Genomic DNA, 27637 nt, shown 5'->3' with positions numbered 1-27637 from the left:
TCTGAAATTTTGAAATGTCATTATCAGAAAGTATTTTTTTTATTTTTTTTTTTTATTATGTCATATCTCATAATCTGATAAGATCTCAACAAAAGTTTGTTAAATTAAAAAGTTAAAAAAATTAAAAGTTTATTAAATTAAAAGTTTATTAAACTTTAAAAATGACACTAATCCATTTATCTCAGCAATATGAGTGTTTTTATCTGAAAATGCAACGATGCAACAGATGCAAATAAACATTAATACAGTAAATCATAAGAAGGAATTCTCATTTTTAACTAAGTATGTTATATCCTGTGAGTCGAGCTGAGCTGTAGCTGTAGTTCCAGATTTCGATATGTTCAGTTCCGTCAGCAGCTCACCTGATTTACCACATTTATCAGTAATTTACCAAACCAGGTGTTGATTAATATGATAAGAACTAGAAATAAATAACTCTATTAAACTCAGATTAAGAGGAGAGGAAAGGAAAACTTTTTGTAAAATTGCTGTTTGTATTTATTGTAATGCTGTGATGTGTTTTACTGAGATAATAAATAAACACTTACTGCACAGATAAGAAGCTTTTTCTTCACTGAAATCTCCACAGGTGCCTAAAACATTCGCACAGTACTGTATATATCTTTTATTATTATATTTGGTAATAGTACACTTTTATATATTTGTTAGACACATTCTCTTTTCACTCATTATTCACTCTTTTACCATTTTCAGCTCATTACTAAAGAAACGGAATAACAGCAGCACATCTCCAGCCCTGTTCCTTACCTGTCTGCTGGAAGCACTGAAGAGCGAGTAAGCAGAGAGTCAGCCTTAATCAGAAACAACAAGATAGGATTTATTTTACTCACACCCTGTTCAATTTAAAATGATCTTTATATCTCTGTAAATAAATAAAATAAAATAAAAATAAAAATATAGTTACCCCAGGTTGAGTTTCTTGTAGTGGAACATTCGGAGTTGAAGAAAACCGACGACCTAAAAACACATTTTAACAATAAAAACACATTTCAATACCAAACACAAAATATAAAATCATTAAAACATATTTACTAAACAGTTTAATAAATATGCTCCATTACCTCATCCTCACACCTATCAGAGAGATAAACAGTAAACAGTGACGTCTGTCCTTTTTCTCCTTCTGTTAACACCACATACTTCTTTCTACACTCATTATCAATTATGAAAGCTGCACTGATGGTATAGATCAGTAGTTCTCAAACTTTTTAGGCCATGCATCACCGATGACCAAACTAAAACCTAAACTACCACCTACAATTCTTTTCACAGAAACACACACACGTACTTACTTATACACAGTAATCTAGACGTGTAATTCACACACATACATCTCCTCATATCTTTCTCCACTCGTTCTTCAGGATTTATAAGAATAAACAGCAAGAGAGGCGATCAGTGAACTACAGTGTTCACTAGCTTATTAATCTGTAATTAACTGTAGTGCAGAAACTGTAGTGAACTGATGGTGAACCACAGGGTTTTACTGTAGGACCAATCAAACTTTATAATGTTAATAATGATAAAACTGTAGTTCTGAGAGTGAAGGACTGAAGTGTAGATTATAAACAGATTATATACAGGCTAAAACACTAACTAATGTAATGTTACATAAAAAAAATTACAGATACAAGAAACTTTATACATTTCAGTTCCTAATATTTTAATGCAGGCAGATGTTTTTCTGAGGTCATCTAGTTAGTGTACCACCTTGGGATGCTTTGAGTACCACCAATGATACCTGTACCACAGTTTGAGAACTACTGGACGCTCTGTAGTTCTGTAATAATTCAGTGTAACTGCAGTGCTGAGAATGAACCACCACCCAAATAATAACAGCACATCTATCTTTTAAAAGAATAACATGGCACATCACTTTCATTACAGGTTGTGGGTGGAGATCAGAGCTGGGCAATGTGACTGTATTTTATATTACTGTGACAAATGTTATCAGCATTAGAATATAGTAGACACTGTCCAGGGTTAAAAAACACTGACCAACTGCACATTTCATTACAGAGAGCATAAGTAATCCTTTGTCATTTGATGGAATCAAAGTTGAGTAACAATGACGGTTACATATGTGATAATAGATGGTAGGGTTGTCATGGCCACCGCAATGTAGCACCACTGCTCTGTTGACATGGCAACCGCAGAGGATGGCAAGCAACCACCCAAACCACAATGTTTAGTTTTTATGTTTAGATTTTTTTAAAGCTGTAATACATGTTTTTAAAGGGTGTAATACATGTTAAAAAGGTAATAATTAAAGTGTTTTTCTTGATCTTGCCCTAAATATTTTTATTAAATAGGCTTAACACTTTTTTTTTCTTCAAAAAGTAGGAAAGTGCATTCTTCTGTAATAATTTACTCGACTGTAAAAGTAATATGACCTCCAGAATTTAGGGCAGTTGATCCATTGTTGTTGTTACAACATGCAATAGTGACCTGCCCATCTGAAGAAATAGTGCTATAAGGAATTTTCTTGACCGGTGTAATTCCGAGTATCCGTTGCTCTGTGGCTCGTTGAGCCGTTTGGAGCTTTTGCTTTTCAGTTTATCGTGTAGTTCACACTTCACAGCCAAAGTTCAGAATAGGTAAAAAACTTAACGTCCTTCGTCTTCTTCAACACATCGTCTTCAGTGTTTCTGAAGCTAAGTCATGCCGCACTTCATCACCTACACTGTCTCACTGTCGACTTTGTGGTCATGTTTGATCATCTGGCCAGTGGGCGTATGGATGCAGGGCCAGAGTTGTACGCCTCCGGTACGGAACTGATCCAGATGTGAAATGAAGCTCCGGATGTGGGCGGGATTTGGGCCACATGGATAAAGAAATCTCTGAGATCTGGCCTGGTGCTGCGCCGGATTTGGCCCATGTCTACAAACCGAATCTGTACCGCTATTGGCCCACCGTGCAAAAGAACACCGGGCCAGAACATTTGGGATGATTTGCGCCGGATCCGGACCAGATCATTTTTGCTATCTGGGCTGCAATTTTCAAACCATAGACAAAAAGAATGATATTATCAGCGAACTGCAAATAACTGAGCATTTTTCCACCAATCACAATGCCTCGACTTTCCCAGTTGAGGTTTTGGAACAGGTTTTCGAGAGCAGCAGTGAACAACATTAGAGAGATAGTGTCTTCCCGTCGCACTCCTTGGTTGACGGGGATTTTGATGTCATTATATAACAGCTGGATTGATGTTGCACAACAATATTGATGATTAAGATGGTTTATCGGTTTAGCAGCAGCTTGGTGAAGGCCTTGTAGATTCATGGATGAATTGCGATGGGTCTATAGTTCTTCAAATCATATTAAAATAATACAAATAATAAAACACATGGATTACGAGAAAAAAAGCTGAACAAAAACATCTCATCAAAACAGATTTACAGCAAGGAACTTTACTGGATCATTTTTTATTCTGAGTCTTTTTATTCTGGTATTAAAGGAACGCTGAGTGAGAAATAACGGCTTAATCGACACATTCAGTAAACAATATTAGGACTTTCAGGCATAGTGCTTAACAACCAGTGGGCGAGTGAAATCAGCACAGTTTTACAATCAATTTTACATAAAACTCGAAACACGGCACAATAAACACCAACCAATCATCAAACACACACTGAACAAATCATGTACAATACTGTGAGAGTGCTTGTTAGCTATTAGTGTTTGAGAAAAACACACTTACAGAGAATTGAGCTCTTAATACTGAAATGTGTAAACACTATACTGCAGGCTTAGTGTAAAAATGTAACATTAAAATACAGTGCTACAAAAATTATATATTTTAGTTTCAAAAACATTCGTTTTTACAGAATGCATTACGTTTTAAAAACACAATTCTGCATCTTGCTGATCTTCTTTACAGTCGCTTAAATACAGTAAGGTAAAATTAAACATCTCATGTTTACCTCAAATTCAGTCTGAAACTGCTGCTTCTGCAACAATAGCAGGTGTAAAACGATTAAAATTAACACACAATTTTAATGTACATGTAGCACAAGATTAAGTCAAGGTGCTGTCAGTGACATGAACACACAAAATAGGAATGTCTGCACTGAGTGAAGCCAGTGTAGCTACAGGAGCAGAGAGAGATAAAACATGATCTCTGAATAAGAATAAAGGAGTGTATTATTAGTGCCGGTATAAGAGAGAGTAACAGTGGAGTCAGGAAGAATGTGTGATGGTGATCAAAGAAGAGGAAGAATTATTAGTTTGTTTTATTTCTGCACGTATGGGATTAAACCTAATAAGGTTTATAATAGAATGTAAACATTTAATAAAATGTTAGAAAATAATTGCAGTAATGCTGTTTCTGTAATGGGGTTAGCTGTTATTATTGTAATAGTGGCTGCGCTGTGATTGGCTATATGTAGCTCTGGAACAAAGAACATGCGTTAGCGTTTTAATAGAATTAGTTGATGTTAATTTTGTTTTTTGTATAGTTCTTTTGTGCAGGAAATTAACAATTTAGTTATTTATATGAGGGCGGTGTGCTGCTGTATTTAGAGTTTAAAAAAAATGTATCTAAAGGATTGCTAAAAAACTTCTTAGCAATTGTAAAAAAAGTCAAATTATATCTATCTATCTATCTATCTATCTATCTGTCTGTCTGTCTGTCTGTCTGTCTGTCTGTCTGTCTGCCCGCCCAAAGTGAAACCCACACAAAACAATCCCAAATTTTCCACAAAATGACCTTTTTACTGTAATTTTGACCAAGTCTGCTCAACTAATGGTATTGTGTACTTTCACTGAGTTTTTAATGCGCTCTTTGCACAACTACTTCCGCATTCTCATCAGTGCTGCTCCAGCGTTTCCTGTTTGGCTTTTCCAATACACTCGTTATGGCAGTATTATCAGCTGGTGTTTACAAGAGCTTCTAAAAATTAACCTCAACGTCGAGAAGACCAGTAAAGCCCACCACTAGAAAACTAGAGAAATACTTTAAACTATATGCCTATAAACTATCATACCTACACACTACCAAGATTTACGTTAGCCCACACAGCTCAGCATTAGCTAGTATAGCTAACTAGCTTGCTATGTGCATTACTGATAGTTGTTAGTTTCTTCTGTTATCAAATGGAAGTCTAATAAAGTGCTAGTAATAATAAAAATAATAATCATTATAAAAATAATTATACAAATGCTAGCTATAATAATAAAAATGCTGGCTATAATAATGCTAACTATTATATTAATGGTAGTAAAAATAATAATCATACACATGCTAGCAATAATAATATTGATAATAATAAAAGTGCTAGCAATAATAATAATAATAATAATAATAATAATAATAATAATAATGCTAACTATAATAATCATTATAAAATAATTATACAAATGCTAGCTATAATTATAATAATAATAATAATAATAATAATAATAATAAAAATAATAATAATAATAAAAATGCTAGCTATAATAAAAGTAGAAAATACAAATGCTAGCTACAATAATAATAATAATAATAATAATAATAATAAAAATGCTAGCTGGTGGATCATTCAGGCAAGTACGTTTAGCTGATCTCCTCCCCCAATCACGTGGAGCCTGGGTGCTGTAATGTTAATTATTCAGTTTTAAAAGCAGTGGCACTACATGCTTTGCCAGTCGTCTCCAAGCTTCTGACGTTTTTTGGTTTAAGCAGGTAGTCTGGTATGAACACAGCAGTGCTGAAAACGGCTGGAAAACGTCACGCTGGATACTCATTTTGACCTCTCGCTAGTAAAAATATTAAGTTTTGCCTATACAGGTGAATGTAAACAATACAACCGGAAACGCCCGCTGCATTATTTGAAAATGGAAATGCGTCAGAGCCGTGAGTGCAAGGAGCCCATTGGTTTACCTCAGCAGTGCTGCTGGGAGCATGTGATCACTCAGACTGACCAATGGGGTAGGAGGAGTGCTGTGAACCAGGCTTCATAATAAAAATGATAAACCGCGGGTTTGTTCTGTAAACATAAAGGAGAAATGAAAGTTGCACTGAATTCCTGTTTCTGTTAAATCTTTTTCGCTTATTTTATTCTCTATTCACTTCAAGAATGAATCTATTACAGTTTATCTAATTTGGTTTGGCTCATTTCTTGAAACTGAGATGATATTCCTATAACTATAAGGTAAATTGGTCAAACAGACTTACAGTTCTTCACAACACTTCAGATAACCAGTAAAATGTCATATATCTCCCAAAACGTTCATTCTTGCTTCAAAATGAAGTCTTTCTCCCATGTAAATAGTCAGTACCATAAAAATGGCATAGATCCTTCTCAATTGCTTCGGCACATTTTAATTCATTTCGTCCATCTGTCAAAATAAACTGGACGGTGCAGCAAAACTACATGGATCCTCATCACTGCTCATATCACTCCAAAAACAGTTTACCCACGTGTCAAAACTGATTTCCTTTCTCACACAAATCATCAGTGCCCCCAAAATGCATTGTCCCTTTGGCATTGTGTAAGTACTGCGAGTCAAAATGATTAGAGGTTTTATCTTTATAGCAGAGGTCTAGCTAAAGGAATACAATGTTCACACCACACACACTGCACTCATTCTGCTGAGGAACCTGTAACTATTTTTATTTACAAGTACGTCTTTACACATTACTGTAGGTAGAAAAGAAAAAAATACAAAGGAAAATGTACCAAGTATACTATGTATTCAAATTACAAAAACCTGCAAAAACAAAACAAAATACAAATACAGTATGTACAAAAACAATCAATCATCACAAATGCAGTACGGTAACATTCTGACTACTCTGTGTCACTCCCCCCTCTCTCTCCTGCTCATCCATCCACTGCAGTCTGTTTAAATTCTCATCAACATCACATCTGATGTGTTCTTTAGCAATGCACCATGGGAAGAATGCCTGACCCAATCCTCTACACTGATCACCTGTTATATCATCACAGAACTAGCATCAAATACTAGCACCAGGCCAAGCTGTATATATACAGCAATGCCAGCATTCAGAATCATAGACAACACCTGTCAGGTAACAAACTGATGGACTGATCACCTGTAATGTGGGACACTCCTCCTCATCAAAACCTGCTTTCACCTGTTACCTACTCACCTGATTCTCATGAATTTATGAAATGTTCCAGAATATGTGTTCTGTATTGTATTACAATTTCTTAACTCATTTTGAGAATTGAGCAGACTATTCTGCAGATGATGACTACGATGAAATTGTGCTGACATGTTTTGAAGAGAACAACCATTACACTGAGAACCAACCAATTGGGATAGATCAACAAGATGCATTCTTTTGGAAAATGTACTAAATGTAGGATGATTGTGTTAAGTGTAGGCTACTTGTACATAACCATTTGCAAAGATGTACTAAGTGCTTGAGACATGTACAAAATGATTTGAAATGTGATGAAAGCAATGAGAAATGCCATTCTGTTGTGAGGAACTGCAAGTTAGTTTGGGGATTTGTCCATGTTATTTTGAGAATTTCATCTCAGTTTCAAGAAATGAGCCAAACCAATGGAGAAAAACTGTAAAATGTAAAATCAGAAATGAGATAATAAGATTATTTTCTGTATCCTATTTTATATTTCTGAAACAGATCAGAGCTTTAGTATCGGATTTACTGAAACTCAGTGAAAGTACATTTACCATCAATTTACCAAAATACAAAACACAACTACCAAAAACTAAACTTATGTAAACTTCACAAAAGAAAGTTCACATTCTGGTGATAGTACCACTCACTCTGTTAGACTGTTCCACACATGAGACAAAGAAGAATCCTGCTGTAGAGAATCCAACCCAGCGTATGAAACGCAGGTTCTGCATCTGTTAATCCCAACTGAAGTCGCAGAGCTGAACAGGCTGATCTTTAAAGCATGGTGGTGGTAGTGCTCGTCGTTCTCAGAGATTAGCTGATTTAGGGTCTGTGTGTTCCTCCCTTTAAAAAAATCATAAAAACATTACATGTTGACATGCTGTCAATAAGTAAAAAAATAACTGGATTAATCAGTCAGAATTCTGCGATTAATCACGATTATTCATATTGTTTCTTCTCATTATGACTCTGCAAAGATTGGCAAGATTATATTATATTTATATTGTGGTGTTGAGCATTAACATATAATATATATATATATATATATATGCCTGTGTTTGGGAGAGGGACTGTAATAGTGTATTGTGGTTTATCAGATAATTTTTACTGTATTATAATAATATCTCAGTTTTGTTTTGATCCTCTTTAAATGTGAACAATTTTAATTACTGAGTTTAACGTAGAGCTTTAATAAAAAAAAAATAAATAAACACAAGTGTAGCTCCATATTCCACACTCAACCACCAGACAAGAGGAAACTTACCATCAGCTGAGAGTGTGCTTGTTTGTGTACGTCACTCATTAACACTCATTAACTCTCATTAACTCTCATTAACTCTCATTAACTCTCATTAACACTGGCAGCACGTTAATGTTCTGCTGTAAGAACATATTTCTGTATAATGAAGCACACAGGATTATTCTTACGGTGAGTTGGATGATGCTGCCGGTACTGTACCCTGACCCGTTTCTGGTACAGGATTCTGTTAAGAAAAAAACACACAAAGACAAGATATACTGTATAAACAGACAAGCTTTTATTTGTTCATTATTTTAAACCTATCATTCATTAAAACCTCTTATTCTGTGTAGCCCATACATGTTAAAACAGAAGCACAAGGTAGAAGATCCCTCAGACGCTCTGGATGATGGGTGATGGATGATGGATGATGGATGATGGGTGATGGGTGATGGGTGATGGATGATGGGTGATGGATGATGGATGATGGATGATGGATGATGGATGATGGACGATGGATGATGGATGATGGATGGTGGGTGATGGATGGTGGGTGATGGATGATGGGTGATGGGTGATGGGTGATGGATGATGGATGATGGATGATGGATGATGGATGATGGATGATGGACGATGGATGATGGATGATGGATGGTGGGTGATGGATGGTGGGTGATGGATGATGGGTGATGGATGATGGATGATGGGTGATGGATGATAGATGATGGATGATGGGTGATGGATGATGGACGATGGACGATGGATGATGGATGGTGGGTGATGGGTGATGGGTGATGGATGATGGGTGATGGATGATGGGTGATGGATGATAGGTGATGGATGATGGGTGATGGATGATAGATGATGGATGATGGATGATGGATGATGGATGATGGACGATGGATGATGGATGGTGGGTGATGGATGATGGGTGATGGATGATGGGTGATGGATGATGGGTGATGGATGATGGATGATGGGTGATGGATGATGGGTGATGGATGATAGATGATAGATGATGGGTAGTGGGTGATGGATGATGGATGGTGGGTGATGGATGATGGATGATAGATGATGGATGATGGATGATGGGTAGTGGGTGATGGATGATGGGTGATGGGTGATGGATGATGGGTGATGGATGGTGGATGATAGATGATGGATGATGGATGATGGGTGATGGGTGATGGGTGATGGGTGATGGGTGATGGATGGTGGGTGATGGATGATGGGTGATGGATGATGGATGATGGGTGATGGATGATAGATGATGGATGATGGGTGATGGATGATGGGTGATGGATGGTGGGTGATGGATGATGGGTGATGGATGATAGATGATGGATGGTGGGTGATGGATGATGGGTGATGGATGATGGGTGATGGATGATGGGTGATGGATGATAGATGATGGATGATGGGTGATGGATGGTGGGTGATGGATGATAGATGATGGATGATGGATGATGGACGATGGATGATGGATGGTGGGTGATGGATGATGGGTGATGGATGATGGGTGATGGATGATGGATGATGGGTGATGGATGATGGGTGATGGATGATGGGTGATGGATGATAGATGATAGATGATGGGTAGTGGGTGATGGATGATGGATGGTGGGTGATGGATGATGGATGATAGATGATGGATGATGGATGATGGGTGATGGGTGATGGATGATGGGTGATGGATGGTGGATGATAGATGATGGATGATGGATGATGGGTGATGGGTGATGGGTGATGGATGGTGGGTGATGGATGATGGGTGATGGATGATGGGTGATGGATGATGGGTGATGGATGATGGGTGATGGATGGTGGGTGATGGATGATGGGTGATGGATGATAGATGATGGATGGTGGGTGATGGATGATGGGTGATGGATGATGGGTGATGGATGATGGATGGTGGGTGATGGATGGTGGGTGATGGGTGATGGATGATGGATGATGTACTACACCATCAGTGGGATATCTGTCAATTTTTACGTAATGCAAACATACATTGCAGTTTTTATAAAAAGTAAATTAAATTAATATCATATACATCACCTTAATTTGTTTAAATATGTCTAAATAAATCAGCACTTACTTTATAGTCGACATCTGTCGGACCACCTGTCGAACAAAGAATAAGATCAGAGTTTACAACATTCAGGTAAATAAGCTCAGGTGAAGGAGATTATATCATGATATATAAAGACAATTTAATAATACAGTTCTAAGCTGTAGATTAGAGAGAGCTCTGTCTTTAGTGTTGTTAAATACACAGATAAAACTGAGCTTTATAAAAAACCCTGACATCACGTAACGTTGTATTAGTGATGTTGGATAAGCCTGGTTGCATTTAGTTAGTTAATTAGCATGCTCTGTTTTACAAGTTAGCATGCAGAGACTGCACTCATTCAAAAACAGCCATAAGACACTGTGCACATCCTGATTTTATCTGACTCCACCCTCAGCTCAAATTTGAAAAATTTGATGGGTAGTTTGGGAGGGGCACTGGGTGATGTATGGGTTTAGGGGCAGGGCAGGAGGGAGAGCTGATTGGCTGAGCTGCAGCAGCAGCAGTGTGTCTCTGATAGTGGTGAGACGCAGAGGGTTGAACGATATCACCAGGGGGGCGGGATTATTGATTGAGTAATTTGTCTGCGTATCAGAAGTACACAGAAACATTTGACAGGAGCCTCACAACTTCACTTAAAGCAGAACTCTGGTGTAAAACAGACTTTAGTTGTAGTAAAACATGATAAAAATTCTTATCTTTGATGAATAGCTCACCTCCATTCTCCCACAGCGTTCAGAGATCCAGAAATTTTAACAGTTTCTCCAAACAAACACCCCAAAAATAACATAGACATATATATATATACATAGACTTCGCATAGCCTTGCAGTCGGTGGCACCAGTAGGCAGTCTATGCAGAGTCTATGTACATATATATCTATGTTATTATCAGTACAGTGATGGTGGCGCTCGGAGCTGAAGCTAGTAGTGGTTTTTAATAATCTTCTTCTGCACTTTTTAAGTTATTAATGCCTCGTTTTAAATGTCAGGGCTCTCCAGATTCTAGTAAGGAGGTGTGGAGCTACTTTGAGCTGGATAACGGTGTAAAAAGTGATTTATCAGGGTAAATTATGCCCCGTATCTCCCAGTCTGAAGAAACTGTTTGTGCTATTCATCAAAGGTAAGAACTTTTTATCATGTTTTACCACAGTAAAAGTCCATTTTACACCAGAGTTCAGCTCTGAAAACACTCACCATCATTCCCTTGCTGGTAAGCCTGATTCGGTGAGAAAACTGTGTACAGTAAAACTGCCAGTGCTGAAGCTGCAGCCGGTATGATGCAGTATCTGTGTCGGGAAGCTTTAGATACACACTGAACATCTTCCACCGCACTGCCGGCCCTCTGCTGCACCTCATCCCTCACTGAACAGCTAAAAGAAAAGAAAACCGTGTGTTAAAATATAAAACATATATTAAGAAATAAATAAAAAAATATCTCTATATATATTTGTTTAATATTTAATAATACTGACTCTGTCCATCTGGTGCAGTTTATTCCCAGTGGAGAGTAAAATCCCGGAGGACACGCCTCACACACTGTATCTGACTTTTCACTTCCTGTAAACAAACACAGTATTCATAAACACAAACACATATACAATCAATATACACTGCTGATTTAACTAAACAAATACGTAAGAGCCTCCTATTGGATAAATGTTTTACCTGCAACAAGTTATTTAACCCTAACTGATGCAGGGAGTAGCTTCTCATCAGTTAAACCACTATGTTCGACTGTCAACATCTTTTTTTAGTATTTGCTGCTGACCTTATTATGGTGCATCATTGTGTGTACAAAATATGTTTGAAAAATAAAAAAATATATATTTTAAAAAACAGCCATGTGGAAAAACTCATCCTCTGGTTGTGGACATGATTAATTATTAGATAATGCATCCAGCTAAAAAACATCCAAGGAGATTGAATATGGAGATGAAAATATCATCTAAAACTCATTTCAGTTAAATAAATGAAGATAAGTAAGGACCTGTTAATAAATTATTGTTAAACATAAAGGATAGGTTGAGGTTTTGCTATTTCCATAATCTGAAAGCGAAACTAAAGTCACACACACACACACACACACACACACACACACATATATATACAATGAGCCGAGTATTCTCTCTTTCTCTCGGTCTCTGTGTGTTCTGTTGGGTCTAAAACAGCTGAGCGTTCACAAGCTGGTGCACATACCTACACGCTTCCATCACCAGCCTGATCTGCTCTTAGAGAGAGTGAATCTTTCAGTGTGAAAAAGAGAGAGAGGAAGAGAAAGGGAGGGAGGGAAAGAGAGGTATGGGGAGTTAGTGAATTAATAAAATTATTTCTGAACTCAGTGTTTAAACAGCAGGTTTACTGTTAAATAAATCCACAAACACACGTCACGTTCTCGTCCTGTTTATTTACCTTTCCCCTGCACGTGCTCCCTCACACCTGGCCCTGTGTTCCTCCTGTGTCTCTACCTCAGTGTTTTCACCTGTGTTCATTTGTAGCTCTGCCCCCTGGTTACCTTCCCCATGTGTTTCCTGTTTCTTCCGTGTGTGTGTTTCAGTGTCCCTGTTTGGTTTGTGTACGTTTTTCACGTCTGTTAGAGTTTCTAGTCTCGTGTTTCTTGTTCTATTTTATTTCTAGTTTTGTTAGTTAATTCCTATGTTTGTTTATCTGTTTTTGTGTTTGTTTGGTTTCTTCGTTATTAAATATTACTTGCATCTGCGTCCGTCTCTACATCTCTCTTGCTGCTGAAATCTGACAATATATCACCAGGCTCTGTAAACTTGGTAATGTGATTAATTTGTGTTAAAACGTAAAGTTAAAGTTTTTAGGTTAATAGCTTGTGTTAACATGTTAACAGTGACAGCACTATCTTTAATATGGCAGAGAACTGTTGGATGGTCTATACCCATACTATAACTATAGTATTACCCTTATGGGATCTTGTTTTTTTTTCGTGTTTTTTGTTACACAGGGAATCTGCTGGGTCTGGTGGACACTAGGGGTGGGAATCGTTTACTATCTCACGATTCGATTCGATTCCGATTTTGGGGGCCACGATTCGATTCAAAATCGATTTTTGATTCAAAACGATTTGAATTATAAAAATTTCTGCTTCTGGCTTATGAATCTTATTGAAAAAAAACCCTCCATAATATACACTGGTCCTGGAGCAGGTAATGTGTTACAAAAACAATAAAATGTGCAGGAATGTGGGTCCTCAGTGACAGAGGAATCACTGGGATATCACAATGACGTTAATGAACAATAAATAAATAATAAATAACACTGCTTTATTACCAGGCTACTAGCGGTGGTGTGTAGGTGACGCTGCTGGGCTGATGTGATGATAGCAGTGGAGCGCTAAAGTTCAGGAGCAGCTGCTGATTAACTAGTTAATTTAAGGTCGTTGTATTTCTTCAGAAAGGGGGCAGGAGGTGGAGAAATTAATTCATATGGTCCATTCCTTAATTCCTCTGTGATGAGGAGCTGAAATTAGCTCTGATTAGCTTATTGTATTTTTCCGTTCCGCCTTAAATGCTGCAGCCCGCTGCCACCTGTAGCGTTATTTAAGGTGGAACTGGAAAGTTAGCTAGTTAGCTAGCTAACAGTTACTGAAACTAACTACTAGCGATCTTTTTTATGCTTGTTATGAAGCATTCTGCCATAAAACATTGAAACTACACGTTAATCTAATGTAATATAGTGCTTGTTCTGCCATCTTACCGGTGATTCTCAAACACCTACGCTCTGTGTGTGTCTGGAAGATCTCCGTTTGAAAGGACAAGCGCTATCCCCAGGGTTGCCAGGTCCAACAAAAATACCCAGCCCAAAATCAGTCTAAAACCCGCCCCTCAGAATCGATTTTGGGACATTTTAAATCGATTCTGAATCGTAGTAAATGAGAATCAAGATTCTTATGTGAATCGATTTTTTGGCACACCTCTAGTGGACACATTGCATTTTGGTGATTTTGATTCAAAAGAATATTTTTTTTGTTAAAATACTCAGCAGATGTTTACTTCATCCCAACTGCAAGTAATGTGATACATTTCTTTTCCTTTCTTAAATCATATTTATGAATAGAAAAGCCACTTATGTGTTGGACACATCTAGGTAGCTGCGCTGTTAAAATAGCAATCCTTCCAAAGTCAGAGCTGCATGGTGCACAGCACATGTATAGATCAATAAAATAAAGCCCTTATTGTCTCATTAAAGTAGTTGTACACAGTAGGAGTGTCGCCATATAGTATAGTGCGAAATAATATCTCCACATTTGTGAATATGGTGAACGATATTATACCCTGAAATATGGAGCCACATCACCCCCCCCTAATTATCACATCAGGGTTCTACTTTTTTACTGTTTTTATCAAAAGAAAAATTCACACTGTTCTCATTTCCCATTATATATCTACTAGAGACAGATTATATCTGTACAGTATCATTTATTTTACTTTAATCCTGGATATATGGAGATATATGGAGTTTTAATAATAATATTATTAGTATCATGATATTCTGGATGTCAGTGTTTCTCTACACACCTGAGTACAGGTGACTCACCTGGTGTTTTTATTGCCTCTCCAGGTTCACACTGTCTGTGTTTGAGTGCAGAGCTGCATTCACCTCCCGAGAACTCTGTACAATAATACCCCTCCATCACTTTACACTGAGTATTCCTCATCACCGTACACGAGCTCCACACATACAGACCCAATTCTGTAAAAAAAAATCACAAAAAAACACACACACAGATTATACAGAGTAAAGATGTACAGTCGGGAGCAAAACAGGTTTACGCATTAATATGACTGAGCACTGTTAAATTAGGGCTGCAATAAACATTATTTTGGTAATCGATTAAACTAAAGAACGATTTTTAAATAACAATTTTTTTGATTAGTCAATGTCTATTTCTGCCATCCTATTATAATTATCTGCTTCCTGTGGGCGTGGCTTCTGTTCAAATGCACATTTCTAGGCAAACTGGCAACTGAGCAAAGTACAGCTTGTTTTAGGGCGTGTTGTCAGTATGTCTTTGCTATTGTAACAACGGGAAAAGTACACCTTACACGTCTCGAAACACAACACAAAAGACATGTACTAATTCTCCTAACTGCTTATTATTGTGTATTGGCAAGACATTATCCAGAAGCCGTTTTTATTGCAGTATATTGTTATTGTGGTAATTCATTGCTCTCATCACTGACCTCGCATGTAAACCCAGTGTTGTGCTGAATTCAGCTCCCCCACCTGGAAAAGCACCCCTCTCGGGAGAGCATACGCACGTCTTCTTGGATTTAACTTTACTGTTAGATAGAAAATGGAAATACCCAAGATCTCTGTTCTAATCTCCTATCATCTACACCCTCTCCCGAGAGGGGTGCTTTTCCTGGCAGGGGTGCAGATTTCTGCGCACTTTCAAAATAAAAGTTTATTTTAAAACATTTTCTGCTTTTTCTGTGGTATTATTCTTTGGGGGGGACAAATCCACCTATTTCTAATATATTTAATATATATCCCCCCGGTTCCTACGCCAATGCATATCATCAGAAAACTACAAATGAGAGACGCTCACGGCTGTCGCATGATTTGCAGGGGAAACACTGCTTCAGGCCGTTGGGTTGATCCATGAATGTTCTTCCTGTGGAGCACGGCTTACATGCAGTACTGTAATCACCATGACAATCTATGTGGACCACCATTCCTGCAGAACACACACACACACACACACACCATACATACAAACATACACACACACAGACTGATTGGAAATGAAAAATGGAACAGTGTAGGAAATTAAAAGATATGCAAACAAGCCAAAAATTAGCGTAAAAACTCTACATCTAATAAAATAAATATTCTCACGATATGTGATGCTGCACACTATCAGAGGCCTGAATAGCAGGAAATCTAATCTTATTCTCTACAGTGCCTTTTATCACCTGAAAACACATCACCCACACATCCTCTAACTGCATCCTGACCTGATCTGATACAGCCATGTGATCTGTGTTACAGTGTGAACAGAAACAGCACACCAAATCTGATCATTTTAATCCTGATTTGGGCTTCTGTCATGTATATTACTGAAATGCAATATATTGACTTTATGTCAAAGAGAAGAAAAAATGGAGGACAGCAGTGAGTGAGGGGTTCAGTAACGTAAGCTCATAAATATTAGGACTGATGATTTACCCTTGTGTGGTGTTCATATTTTTGTTACTCGTTTACTTTGTTACTTGTATTTAATTCAGCAAAATTAAGCAATTCTACATTAAAATGCTTTACACATGCTCGCTTCACCTACATTGCAAGCAATATAAACAGCTTACATGGTTAATATTTGCCCTTTTACCTTTCTTATGTCAATGCCAATGAGTTTGAGTTAGAAAAAATATTTTTTAGTATCATTTGATGAAAAATGAAAACGGTCCCACAGACCCGAACACCACACAAGGGTTAAAAAACTAAACCACTCAGGAAATTTCAAAATAAAAGTCTGAACGGACCCACAGGAGGGCTCTGCTGCAACGCTGATGGAATAAAAAGCTTAAAAACAAACGGACTAAAGCAGACTACAGAATGTAACGATAGGAGCAGACGGGAGGCGGACGTAAATGCGGGTAAGACAAACAGATTTATTAAATAACAAATAAATAAACGAACAAACAGGAAATTAAGGAGAAAATAAGTAAGCATAAACAAACAGGGAAAACAACAAGGAACTAAACTAGACAGAAAACTAACTAAACAAGAAAAGTGATATTTACAAGGAACTAGAAATAAACAAGAGATAAATAGAGCGTAAAGAAAATATAAATGTGGATAAAACAAGAGCTAACGTGGATAGATAGACAACGGAGAAAGGTGCAAAGACAAACGAAGACAAAGTGGCAAAGGGGACTATTTATAAGAACAAGAAACAATGAACACCTGGGGAAACAGGTAACGAGGGGCGGAGCTACAAATTACAGACACGGGACGGAAAATTACAGGGGAAACACACTGGGAAACGCAGAAACACAGGGAAACATAGCGAGGGCGTGATACAGAAGCGGCTGCAGACGGTGGGATAGCCAAAGTCTTCACAGCTTTACTTTAAGGAAGATTTATTTTAATTGTTACACCGTTTTTTGGCAGTTTTGTGATTGGTGTTGTTGATCTCTGCTTCTGAGAGACTCCGCCTCTTTAAAAACCTATTTTTATAGTCAGTAATGTCTATAATAAATAAAAGTATGAAAGGTTTTATTTTGGTTTGTTGCCTGAGGAAAACACTGTATTATATAGAGGATTAAACACAACACTGGGATGTTGAAGCTGGAAATGACGTCACACCTGAGTTACCTGAGTTCCAGTTAAATATTCAGATATCGGCTCATTGTATGACTGTTAGCACTGTAACAGGTCAGCAATTAAATCATTATACAGTATTTTGAGCATCCAATCAGAATGTAATGATCTCCACAGATAGAGGTAGTACAGTACTGTGTGTAGGACTGATTTAATGAGACACTAATAGATATTAATGATAATAAACTGTATAATAACTTTCTGAGCATGAAATCTAGTGATTTAGGAAGACTTGTGTGGGTGTGATGCATCGTGCTGCTCATTAGCATTAAATCTCCAAGTTTCTTTCTCACGCTTTCTCATCTATAAGAATATAAGAGGTCTTGAATCTTTTCATAGTTGTTTTATCTTTACTACAAACTTAATATCAAATATAAATACAAAAAATGAATTCCTAACTAAATAAAGTTGCATTCCTGTTACAGTTACATGACGGTCAAAAGACTGTGATGCTCCAGGTTTGAGTTTTCTGGAGTTTTCTATGCATCATTACGCTTATATAGTGAAGTTAGTAGCCAATCAGATTACAGCATCACATTAAAGCCATTACAAAATGTACAAATATTCACATGCTAAAAATAGAACAAAACATTCTGTTAAATATTAACTAAGCATTAAATCCACCTCTAAAAATTCAACTTTACCCAAAACAAAGAAATGGCTCTAACAGGGGGCATGACTGAAATTATACAGTTGTGGTCAAAAGTTTACATACACTTGTAAAAAAACATAATGTTATGGCTGTCTTGAGTTTTCAATAAGTTCTACAACTCTTATTTTTCTGTGATAGAGTGATCGGAACACATACATGTTTGTCACAAAAAACAGTCATAAAATTTGGTTCTTTCATAAATTTATTATGGGTCTGCTGAAAATGTCACCAAATCTGCTGGGTCAAAAATATACATACAGCAACATTAGTATTTGGTTACATGTCCCTTGGCCATTTTCACGGCAACTAGGCGCTTTTGGTAGCCATCCACAAGCTCCTGGCAAGCTTCAGGTCGAATGTTTGACCACTCTTCTTGACAGAATTGGTGCAGTTCAGCTAAATGTGATGGTTTTCTTGCATGAACCCGTTTCTTTAGCACTGTCCACATGTTCTCAATGGGGTTTAAGTCAGGACTTTGGGAAGGCCATTCTAAAACCTTAATTCTAGCCTGGTTTAGCCATTCCTTTACCACTTTTGATGTGTGTTTTGGGTCATTGTCTTGTTGGAACACCCAACTGCGCCCAAGACCCAACCTTCGGGCTGATGGTTTTAAGTTTTCCTGCAGAATTTGGAGGTAATCCTCCTTCTTCATTATCCCATTTACTTTCTGCAAAGAACCAGTTCCACTGGCAGCAAAACATCCCCAGAGCATAATACTACCACCACCATGCTTGACAGTAGGCATGGTGTTCCTGGGATTAAAGGCCTCACCTTTTCTCCTCCAAACATATTGCTGGGTGTTGTGGCCAAACAGCTCAATTTTTGTTTCGTCTGACCAGAGAACTTTCCTCCAGAAGGTTTTATCTTTGTCCATGTGATCAGCAGCAAACTTCAGCCGAGTCTTAAGGTGCCTTTTCTGGAGCAAGGGCTTCTTTCTTGCACGGCAGCCTCTCAGTCCATGGCGATGTAAAACACGCTTGACTGTGGAGACTGACACCTGTGTTCCATCAGCTTCCAAATCCTTGCAGACCTGCTTCTTGGTGATTCTTGGTTGACTCTTGACCATCCTGACCAATCTCCTCTCGGCAGCATGTGATAGCTTGCGTTTTCTTCCTGATCGTGGCAGTGACACAACTGTTCCATGCACTTTATACTTGCGTATAATTGTCTGCACAGTTGCTCTTGGGACCTGTAGCTGCTTTGAAATGGCTCCAAGTGACTTCCCTGACTTGTTCAAGTCAATAATTCGCTTTTTCAGATCCACACTGAGTTCCTTTGACTTTCCCATTGTAGCTTTTGTAGCTGAGTCTAATCACTGGGTCAAATGAGCCCTATTTAAATGGGCTCATGAGAAGTCAACAGCTGTAGTCAATCAGAATCACTTACAAGAAGTGAAGAGGCCATGACATGAAGCTAATTTGATTGACACAACTCGCTACATCACCAAAATTGACAAATTTTGTTGCTGTATGTATATTTTTGACCCAGCAGATTTGGTGACATTTTCAGCAGACCCATAATAAATTTATGAAAGAACCAAATTTTATGACTGTTTTTTGTGACAAACATGTATGTGTTCCGATCACTCTATCACAGAAAAATAAGAGTTGTAGAACTTATTGAAAACTCAAGACAGCCATAACATTATGTTTTTTTACAAGTGTATGTAAACTTTTGACCACAACTGTAATAAAATTCCAAATTCCAACTTCTGATTTAAAACGAAACACAGCATAAATGATCCACCCTGTGAAATAAACCTTTACATGTAAACTTATGGTTATAATAATAATGATACTGTCTTTTAAAAATCAATACAACAATGCAAAACAAAATATTTGAATACAATACATTATTAATATTTTACACCTATTGGGAAGCACAGTTTCCCCAGTTTATAATGTGATTAGATTAGTAATTACCTAATCCACACATCGGACAGCACTCTCCAGCTTCTGACTGATACTCACTCTGACCGCATCCATACGAGAGAATAATATGAACACCTGTGTGAACACAAATAAACAGGTTTAGAGTAAACAGATACAGTCTATCTGGTCTATACTGTATAAAAACTCCTCTGTTTTCTCTGTCTGAGTATTGAATATAGATATCTAGCTCTTCTACAGCGTGTTTTCTTTGTTTATCAGTAAGGGCTCCATGATGCCCACCAGTCAGATAAAAGACACTGTCAGAGTAAAAAGTATTGATTTTAATTTAAATTCGCCTCCATCAAATAAACCACTTTTTGCAGTAATTACAGCCTGGCTCTAAGCATTCTGGCTAGGACTGTGGATCTTTGGGAATCCCACAATTTGATTCAGAATCGATGCTTGGGGTCACAATTTTTTTTTTTTCTGATTCTTCCAAATGTATTTTTCTTCATCCTCCAAACTTTACAACAAACACTGTAACACGACACTACACACCCCTCTATAGCCTAACAGGGAGAGGCAGTAAGAGCAGAAACATTCCAACAGACCATCACGCTGCCTCCACCATGCTTCACAGATGGCATTAAGCATTGGACTTACACAAAACTGAACTGAATACCACCCCCCCCCCTTTTCACACACACAAAGACTGAACTTCACCCACACACACACCCACTCAGCACACAGAGGCTGACATGACTTTATTTGCTGCACTCTTAATAACTATAAACTCTACCTCAGTAACTGCTGTGATTATATATGTTCTATATGTTACAGTATGTCACACATCTCTGCACCTTATCCCCACTATACACTTTATTATACCGTATCGGTACTGCACTGTCCTGTCTTTAAATTGTCTCGTCTTTTGTATTTATTGTATTTATTGTAGTGTTAGTCTTATGTTGCACACCTTTGTTATCGTCACTCCTGCACTTTATGTTGTCTATTGCTTGTGGTTCTATGTTGCACCATGGTTCCGGAGGAACGTAATTTCATCACACTGTGTACCTGTACTCAGATGTAATGACAATAAAAGCCTCTTGACTTGACTCATGTGCCTAACATATATTCTTCTGTTTGATCTAAAGACCTCAAACTTGGACTCTTCCAGTCTTTCAGTCTAATGTCTTTTCTCTTTGGCCCATCGCAGTCTTTTCTTTTTTCTTTTCTTTTATTGGCCAGTGTGAGTTTTTGGCATTTTATTGGCAATTCTGCCATGAAGTCCAGGTCCAGGGGTTCCTGCCATGAAACAAATGTTTCCAACTTCATTTTAAGTCTATGCCCTTTCTAAATAAACTGTGTGTTTGCTATCTGTGAGCGTCTGTCTCTGGTCTGGCCTGCGTAAACTACTGATAAACTGATGGATGCCACACTGTTATAACAAGAAGCACAAGTCAGAAAATCATTGTTTTCCCTTTCAATGTTTACATTTAGATTGTGAGTGCAGAAATGAGAAAATAATAATAATAATGAGAAAATATCAAGTTAAAAGATTAAAGCATCACACTGAGCAATGCGAGCATCAGCTCTACTGTAACGGTGGAGTTATAGAACAGGTTGAGTTTTCCGGTGAGTCACACAGGAAACTAAGATATTCTCTTGTTTCATATGACCTGATTTCAGTGTTTGTTTTTCTCCTGTCAGCTCAGAAAGATACCCACAAGTCTTTGTGGTGCCGCCTGTTATTGGGTGGAGTGTGATGAGATGCCCATCACCACAGAAGAAGAAGCAGCAGCAGGATGAGATGGAGACTCCTACACGTGCACTGAAACCAAGGTATGTAATTTACCTTTCCTTTTTAGATGAAAAGTATAAAAATTTAGTGTTTTTATTCTGTAAACATGGATTATTTGGTTATTTAGGTAAATATTTGGCCATTTTCAACATTTTGATTGGTTTTTACTGTTTATCCGATGCGATAAATGAGGTTTTGTTTACAGACTTCCCATCTTGTTAGCCCTCTAGTTCCCAGTAAAAGCCCTTATTATTACACGATTAAACGTGAAAAATACACGATTAAACGTGAAAAATACACGTTTTACTTACCATAAAGATACAACTGCTGCATTAAGAGGCTTTTCTTCATTGTTTTTTCCTGAAATTCCTGAGGAACAGCCGAAAAAAAATCCCTAAGGTTTGATACAGATCAGCAGTTTCCGGTGTATCTCTGAAGTGGGTAAAAAGGAAGTATGGGTCGAATGTCGAAACTGCGGAGGCGTTGTAGACACCGTCCCCTTCAACAATTATTTTATTTAATTATTTTCATATTGTGATTTATTTCAACTAAGGCAATGCAACTTTTGAGTATAAATTATATTGACGATTTTCCCAGTGATTTAATCCTTTAAAAAATTGTCAGCAAATTTTATTATCCAGATTGTAGTTAACTTTTACTTTTGCTCACTAAAATAAATTACTAAAAGGAAAATGTTTATCAGTCCAAAACAGACTACATCATTAACGTGCTTTGAAGAGTAACTAAACCTCCTGATTTTTAGCTTTAGACTCCACCTTCAGCTCAAATAAAAAAAAGGCAAACAGATGTGAGGGGTAGTTTGGGCGGGGCACTGCCCAAACAGTTTGGTGCAGCATTGTGATTCTAGCAACACTTGGCAGGAGTCCAAAACGAATTCCTGTCAAAATAAAAGTCCCACTGAAATGTAATAAAAATCAGTTTTGAGGCTGTAAATGAAATAGTATCAACTAGTTTAATAATATTTACAGTTTAAAACTAATTAAAAGCTTTTCAAAACTTCTAAACATGTTTAATAATGTAGATAATAAAATAAAAAGTAAGAAATTGTACTAAAACTAGTGTTGCTGGGTAATACAGCTTTGCGCTGGCACTTTATTATTATATTCTGATTCAGGACACATAACTCTTTAATAAAAGTAACATTATAAAGAAAAATATATTTCTTTCAGCCACTGACAGCCTGTTTTATATGGGGCGAATAGAAATAGTCAAACCTCTGAAATCCATTGATTTTTCTATTCGCCTAGTATATAACATGCTGTCAGTGGCTGAAAGAAATATATTTTTTTCATAATGCTTCTTTAATTTAACATTAAATCACGTCGTTAGACATATCTTTATATGCTTATCAAAATATTTAAAATACTGATAACATGTACAATAAATGTTCATCAATTTACCATGCATACAACAGTTACAAACATTGTAAAATGGTGTATGAACAAGCCTCAACTAATTATTAAATGACAAATGTTTAAACATTATTTATCATTAAAATTCCTCAAACTATTGACTCAGATCATAATTAATTAACAGTATGTACTATTGACGGTATTTAAAACAAACCTGTGTGGCAGAGTGAAATTCCACTTCTTTTCTGTCTTACCTAACCTTCTTCTCAGTAAAATCGCTTCAAAAACGAATTATTTATTTTTAAATTTTATATTTTAGAGGACTTTTATTTTGACGGGAAAGTCACATGTCTTTCCAGCAACTGTTGCTCATTTCACGGAGCTGTTTGGTGCCTGTGTGCAACAAGGGCTTCACAGCTTTATTGGAAACTCTTGTATAAACATAATTTCACACCACATAATTCTCCTGTCTGGAACAACAGATATATTTTGTTGAACAGAAAATCAGTTTTTTATGAGAACCTGTTTTCGAAAGGAATTTGGGCCATATCACACTTTATGGATGACAATGGGGATATGTTATCGTTCAAAGACTTTTGTTTGAAATTTAATGTTGTTTTTGATGGGAAGAGTTACAACAAATTGATAAATGCTTTCCCAGCTGTTCTTAAATCTATGGTTAAAGAAGATGTGTGTCACTCCAAAACCTCTCCTGCTCTGAGTCAACTCTATATAGAAGATACAGACTTTAATAGTGAAAAGATGACTAACAGGTTCATTCGGAGAGTGTTACAGAAAGAGTTGTATCCTGGTCAGGTTAAGCGGCAATATATTGTTAATGACTATGGTCTTGATATAATCTATAAAATTAGAACTAAATATATTTATTTTCCTCTTCCTCCTAAAGTAAAGGAAGTCCATTTTAAAATTCTAAATGACATTTATCCGACTAAGTATTTTATAAAGTCTAGATTTAAATTAGAGACTGATGGATGCATATTCTGCAGTGATGAAGAGGAGGATTTAGATCATCTTTTTTTTCAGTGTCACGTCATCCAAGATTTCTGGTGCAGTTTGTGGGATAGGCTCCACGATCAAGGATTTGATTTGCCAGCTTTGAATTCAAAAATAATCAAATTTGGTAGTTATTCTCAGAACCCCAAGACAGAATTTTTGATAAATAATTTAATTTTATTGGGAAAGTTTTTCATTCATAAATGTAGATTTTTTAAAACTAACCCTAATGTATACCATTTTAAAAATTACCTTAAGAATTTTTTGGAGTCTCTTAATTTAGTTAAAAACAAGTCTGCTGAAAAACTTTGTTTTTTAATTAAAAATGTGATCTGATGTAAATCTCTAAATATATATATATATATATATATATATATATATATATATATATATATATATGTATATATATATATATATATATATATATATATATATATATATATATATATATATATATATATATATTTTTTTTTTTTTTTTTTTTTTTTTTTTTTTTTTGTACACATGTTACTCAACTCGGTGATGCTGATGCCTTGTATTACTATTGGTGCCTTGTTTTTGTTTGTAAGTTGATATTGTAAAATAAAGGGAAAAAAAAAAAAAAAAAAAAAAAAAAAAAAACAAGGGCTTCACAGTGCATATGCACTGTCAGGCCCCGGAAATGCACTCTCAAGCTCCAAACCTTAAGGTGTGGGCGTGGACACCGCCCAGCCCCGGAAATGCAGTCTCAAGCTCTTTTTTACACTTTTACGCTTCTGAAGATTTATAAGAGTTTTTAAATCCATAGTGTGTTTTGCGATTTTACAAACGGTTACAGACATGACAACAGCTAGCAAGTGTAAATGATGAGTGAGGTTTGTGCGCACTGTATCTGCTAATAAGCAAATAAGAGACCAATCCATCCAGAGAGCAGTAGAGATATTAATATTAATTAACCGGTTATCTCTAAATTGTCTTGTATTTTTGATTGACTTGTAGTTATCGCAGATAAATCCTCCTCTTAATCCTAGTTTATAGCGCTGATATAAAAATATTTGTGCACATCAATTTTAGGTTGGGTCAACATTATGGTTTTATATGTTTTATATTGTTTGTACTAAACTTTATTTGTATTAAACATGTACATCTTTTATTTTATTATACCATGTACTGACATTCTGGTGTATAAAGGGGAATTTAAAAATCATAAATGATATATTATTTGAAGGGAGTTTGTCTAAAAGCATTGAGTGTGGAGCTTGAGAGTGCATTTCCGGGGCTTGACAGTGCATGTGCACTGTGATGCACTGTGAAGCCCCTGTTGCACACAGACCCCTCTGGGGCACTGGGTGATGTATGGTGTTACCACCGTGGTCTCGGAGCTCAGGGGAGCTAGCGTTTACTGTAGCTCCGTGGGCCAGAACTAGGTGCGTTTACCCGTTCTGGGGTAATACCCAAACTTGAGGTTTCTCCAGCGGAAAGATGAGAGCAAGCTGACTTGCAATGGAGTACTGGCATTTATTGATAGCCTGCTTGCACCGTGAAGCGAGATATAAACCGGGTGGCCGTGCTAAACAAAGAGAACAGAGAGAGAGAGAGCGGAGCCGCGTGCTGCTCCCGCTGCTGCAGCAGGGCGACTACACATACACACTACAACACCCAGAATACCATGCGTCTTTCAGCATTTACCCATTATTTCCCAACAATGGGTTTAAGGGTGGGGCAGTAAGTAGAGCTGATTGGGCTCAGCAAGGTGCCTCTGGCAGCATATTCATACCTGTCAAGTTTTGGATTTAAAAATAAGGGAAATTTTCCGTCACCTGCTTCGAGTCGCCCACCAACCCAACCGAGGTTCAGAATCCCTTATATTTTAAGACAGGTTTACAATAAATCTTAAATAACCACCTGGGAACATTTTACAAACTACAATTAGATTATCAGAATCTGACAGGTCTATCTTTGTTGACACTGAAATGTTGTGGACATTCCTACATATGTAATTCTTATAATACAGCCTAAGTAAAACCCTTATCTAGACATTTACATGAAATCATCAGCTTTTACAAAAATGACATGGACCAGATATATTGCATAAGTAAATATTAGTCCAAAGGGGCCTAAACAATTAATCATTTAATTAATACTTCTTTCTATTGATCAGTCCAGTCCTGTCAGTCAGTTAATTTCAGCCCTCTTCACATTTTCTCTCTCTCCAGATCAACCATCTCTTCTGCCCCTTCTAAATATTAAATTACACCACAATACTCTAAAACTAGACCTGAACTAATTAAAATAAATACAGTTTCGTTCATTATAGCTTACAGTAGGCCTGCAAACCTAAATTAATAAACACAGTTTGAAAATGAAATAGTTATTGGCTGATCAGGGCAGGTAGAACATCTAATTGTAAAGTTAAGCTAACTGAGTCACAAGCTGTATTTTCTTAAGCACACAGCCGGTTTGATCCGACTGTTTCAGAAACAGCGTCATCATAGTTTACATGTTTAGCTCCGTTACCTCGCTGTTTATCCAGATATGCTTTAACGTCAGCTGCTCCGACTAGCTCTCACAGCGAGGGGGGCGGGGCTTTCCTACATTGCGCTCCGCAAAACCAGGAACCTGATTGGCTGTTTCACCTGAAAGGCGGGACTTTCTCCTTGAACCGGCACTACCATTGGTTAAGAGACACACAGTGACCAGTGCCCTGTCGCCTCAATAGTAAAGTTTTTTTTTTATTTTAATATAATACGGGAAATTTACGGGAAAATACTAAAACGGGAGGACGGCGGGAAAGAGGAGTAAAATACGGTAGTTTCCCGGCCAAAACGGGAGACTTGACAGGTATGCATATTATTTATTTTTTAGTGTCCCAAAGTACTCGGAAACATACTTACCTATAGCACAGTTGAACCTGAGAGGAGCTGCAGAGGCAAAAATTACTGCAGGTTAGGAAATGTTAAAAAATGTAAAAGCAGGACTGTAAAGTTTAATATTACTACAGAGAAACATGTTCCAGATATTAATAAAAAATGTGGTTTAGGGTTTAGTGGCTCTTTAATAACTGTGCACTTTAAATAACTTCCACCTCAATTCAAAATCCACAGATAAACAGATTATAATGTTTACTACTACAACTACTACAACAATTACTGTAATACCTGTCTCTG

At 37.0% G+C, this 27637-nt stretch overlaps 1 protein-coding gene across 2 annotated transcripts in view; it reads right to left on the bottom strand.

The window, feature by feature from the left end:
- LOC111190375 (tumor necrosis factor receptor superfamily member 14) overlaps positions 1 to 22540 on the bottom strand; it is a 41812-nt gene extending 19272 nt beyond the window's left edge. Inside the window, exons 1-9 of one of the 2 annotated variants that reach the window (XR_007441379.1) lie at positions 22416 to 22540; positions 20355 to 20438; positions 16006 to 16134; positions 14991 to 15146; positions 11903 to 11987; positions 11625 to 11800; positions 10456 to 10481; positions 8546 to 8601; positions 6937 to 7960 (exon numbers count right to left, since the gene is read on the bottom strand). Coding sequence is in view for 1 of the 2 variants with exons in the window: in XM_049485626.1 (XP_049341583.1) it covers positions 7924 to 7960; positions 8546 to 8601; positions 10456 to 10481; positions 11625 to 11800; positions 11903 to 11987; positions 14991 to 15146; positions 16006 to 16134; positions 20355 to 20438; positions 22416 to 22455 (789 nt within the window). In the remaining variant the exon portion in view is untranslated. Of the gene's footprint in view, positions 1 to 5511; positions 7961 to 8545; positions 8602 to 10455; positions 10482 to 11624; positions 11801 to 11902; positions 11988 to 14990; positions 15147 to 16005; positions 16135 to 20354; positions 20439 to 22415 lie in introns of those variants that run through there. The other variant, XM_049485626.1, reaches the window with a different exon arrangement.
- Positions 22541 to 27637: the final 5097 nt, after the last annotated feature.

The sequence above is a fragment of the Astyanax mexicanus genome, chromosome 12 (genome assembly GCF_023375975.1).
Source record: "Astyanax mexicanus isolate ESR-SI-001 chromosome 12, AstMex3_surface, whole genome shotgun sequence".
Classification (NCBI taxonomy): Eukaryota; Metazoa; Chordata; class Actinopteri; order Characiformes; family Acestrorhamphidae; genus Astyanax; species Astyanax mexicanus.
The sequence above is the reverse complement of the archived record's forward strand: the minus strand, read 5'-3'. Positions and strand labels throughout refer to the sequence as shown.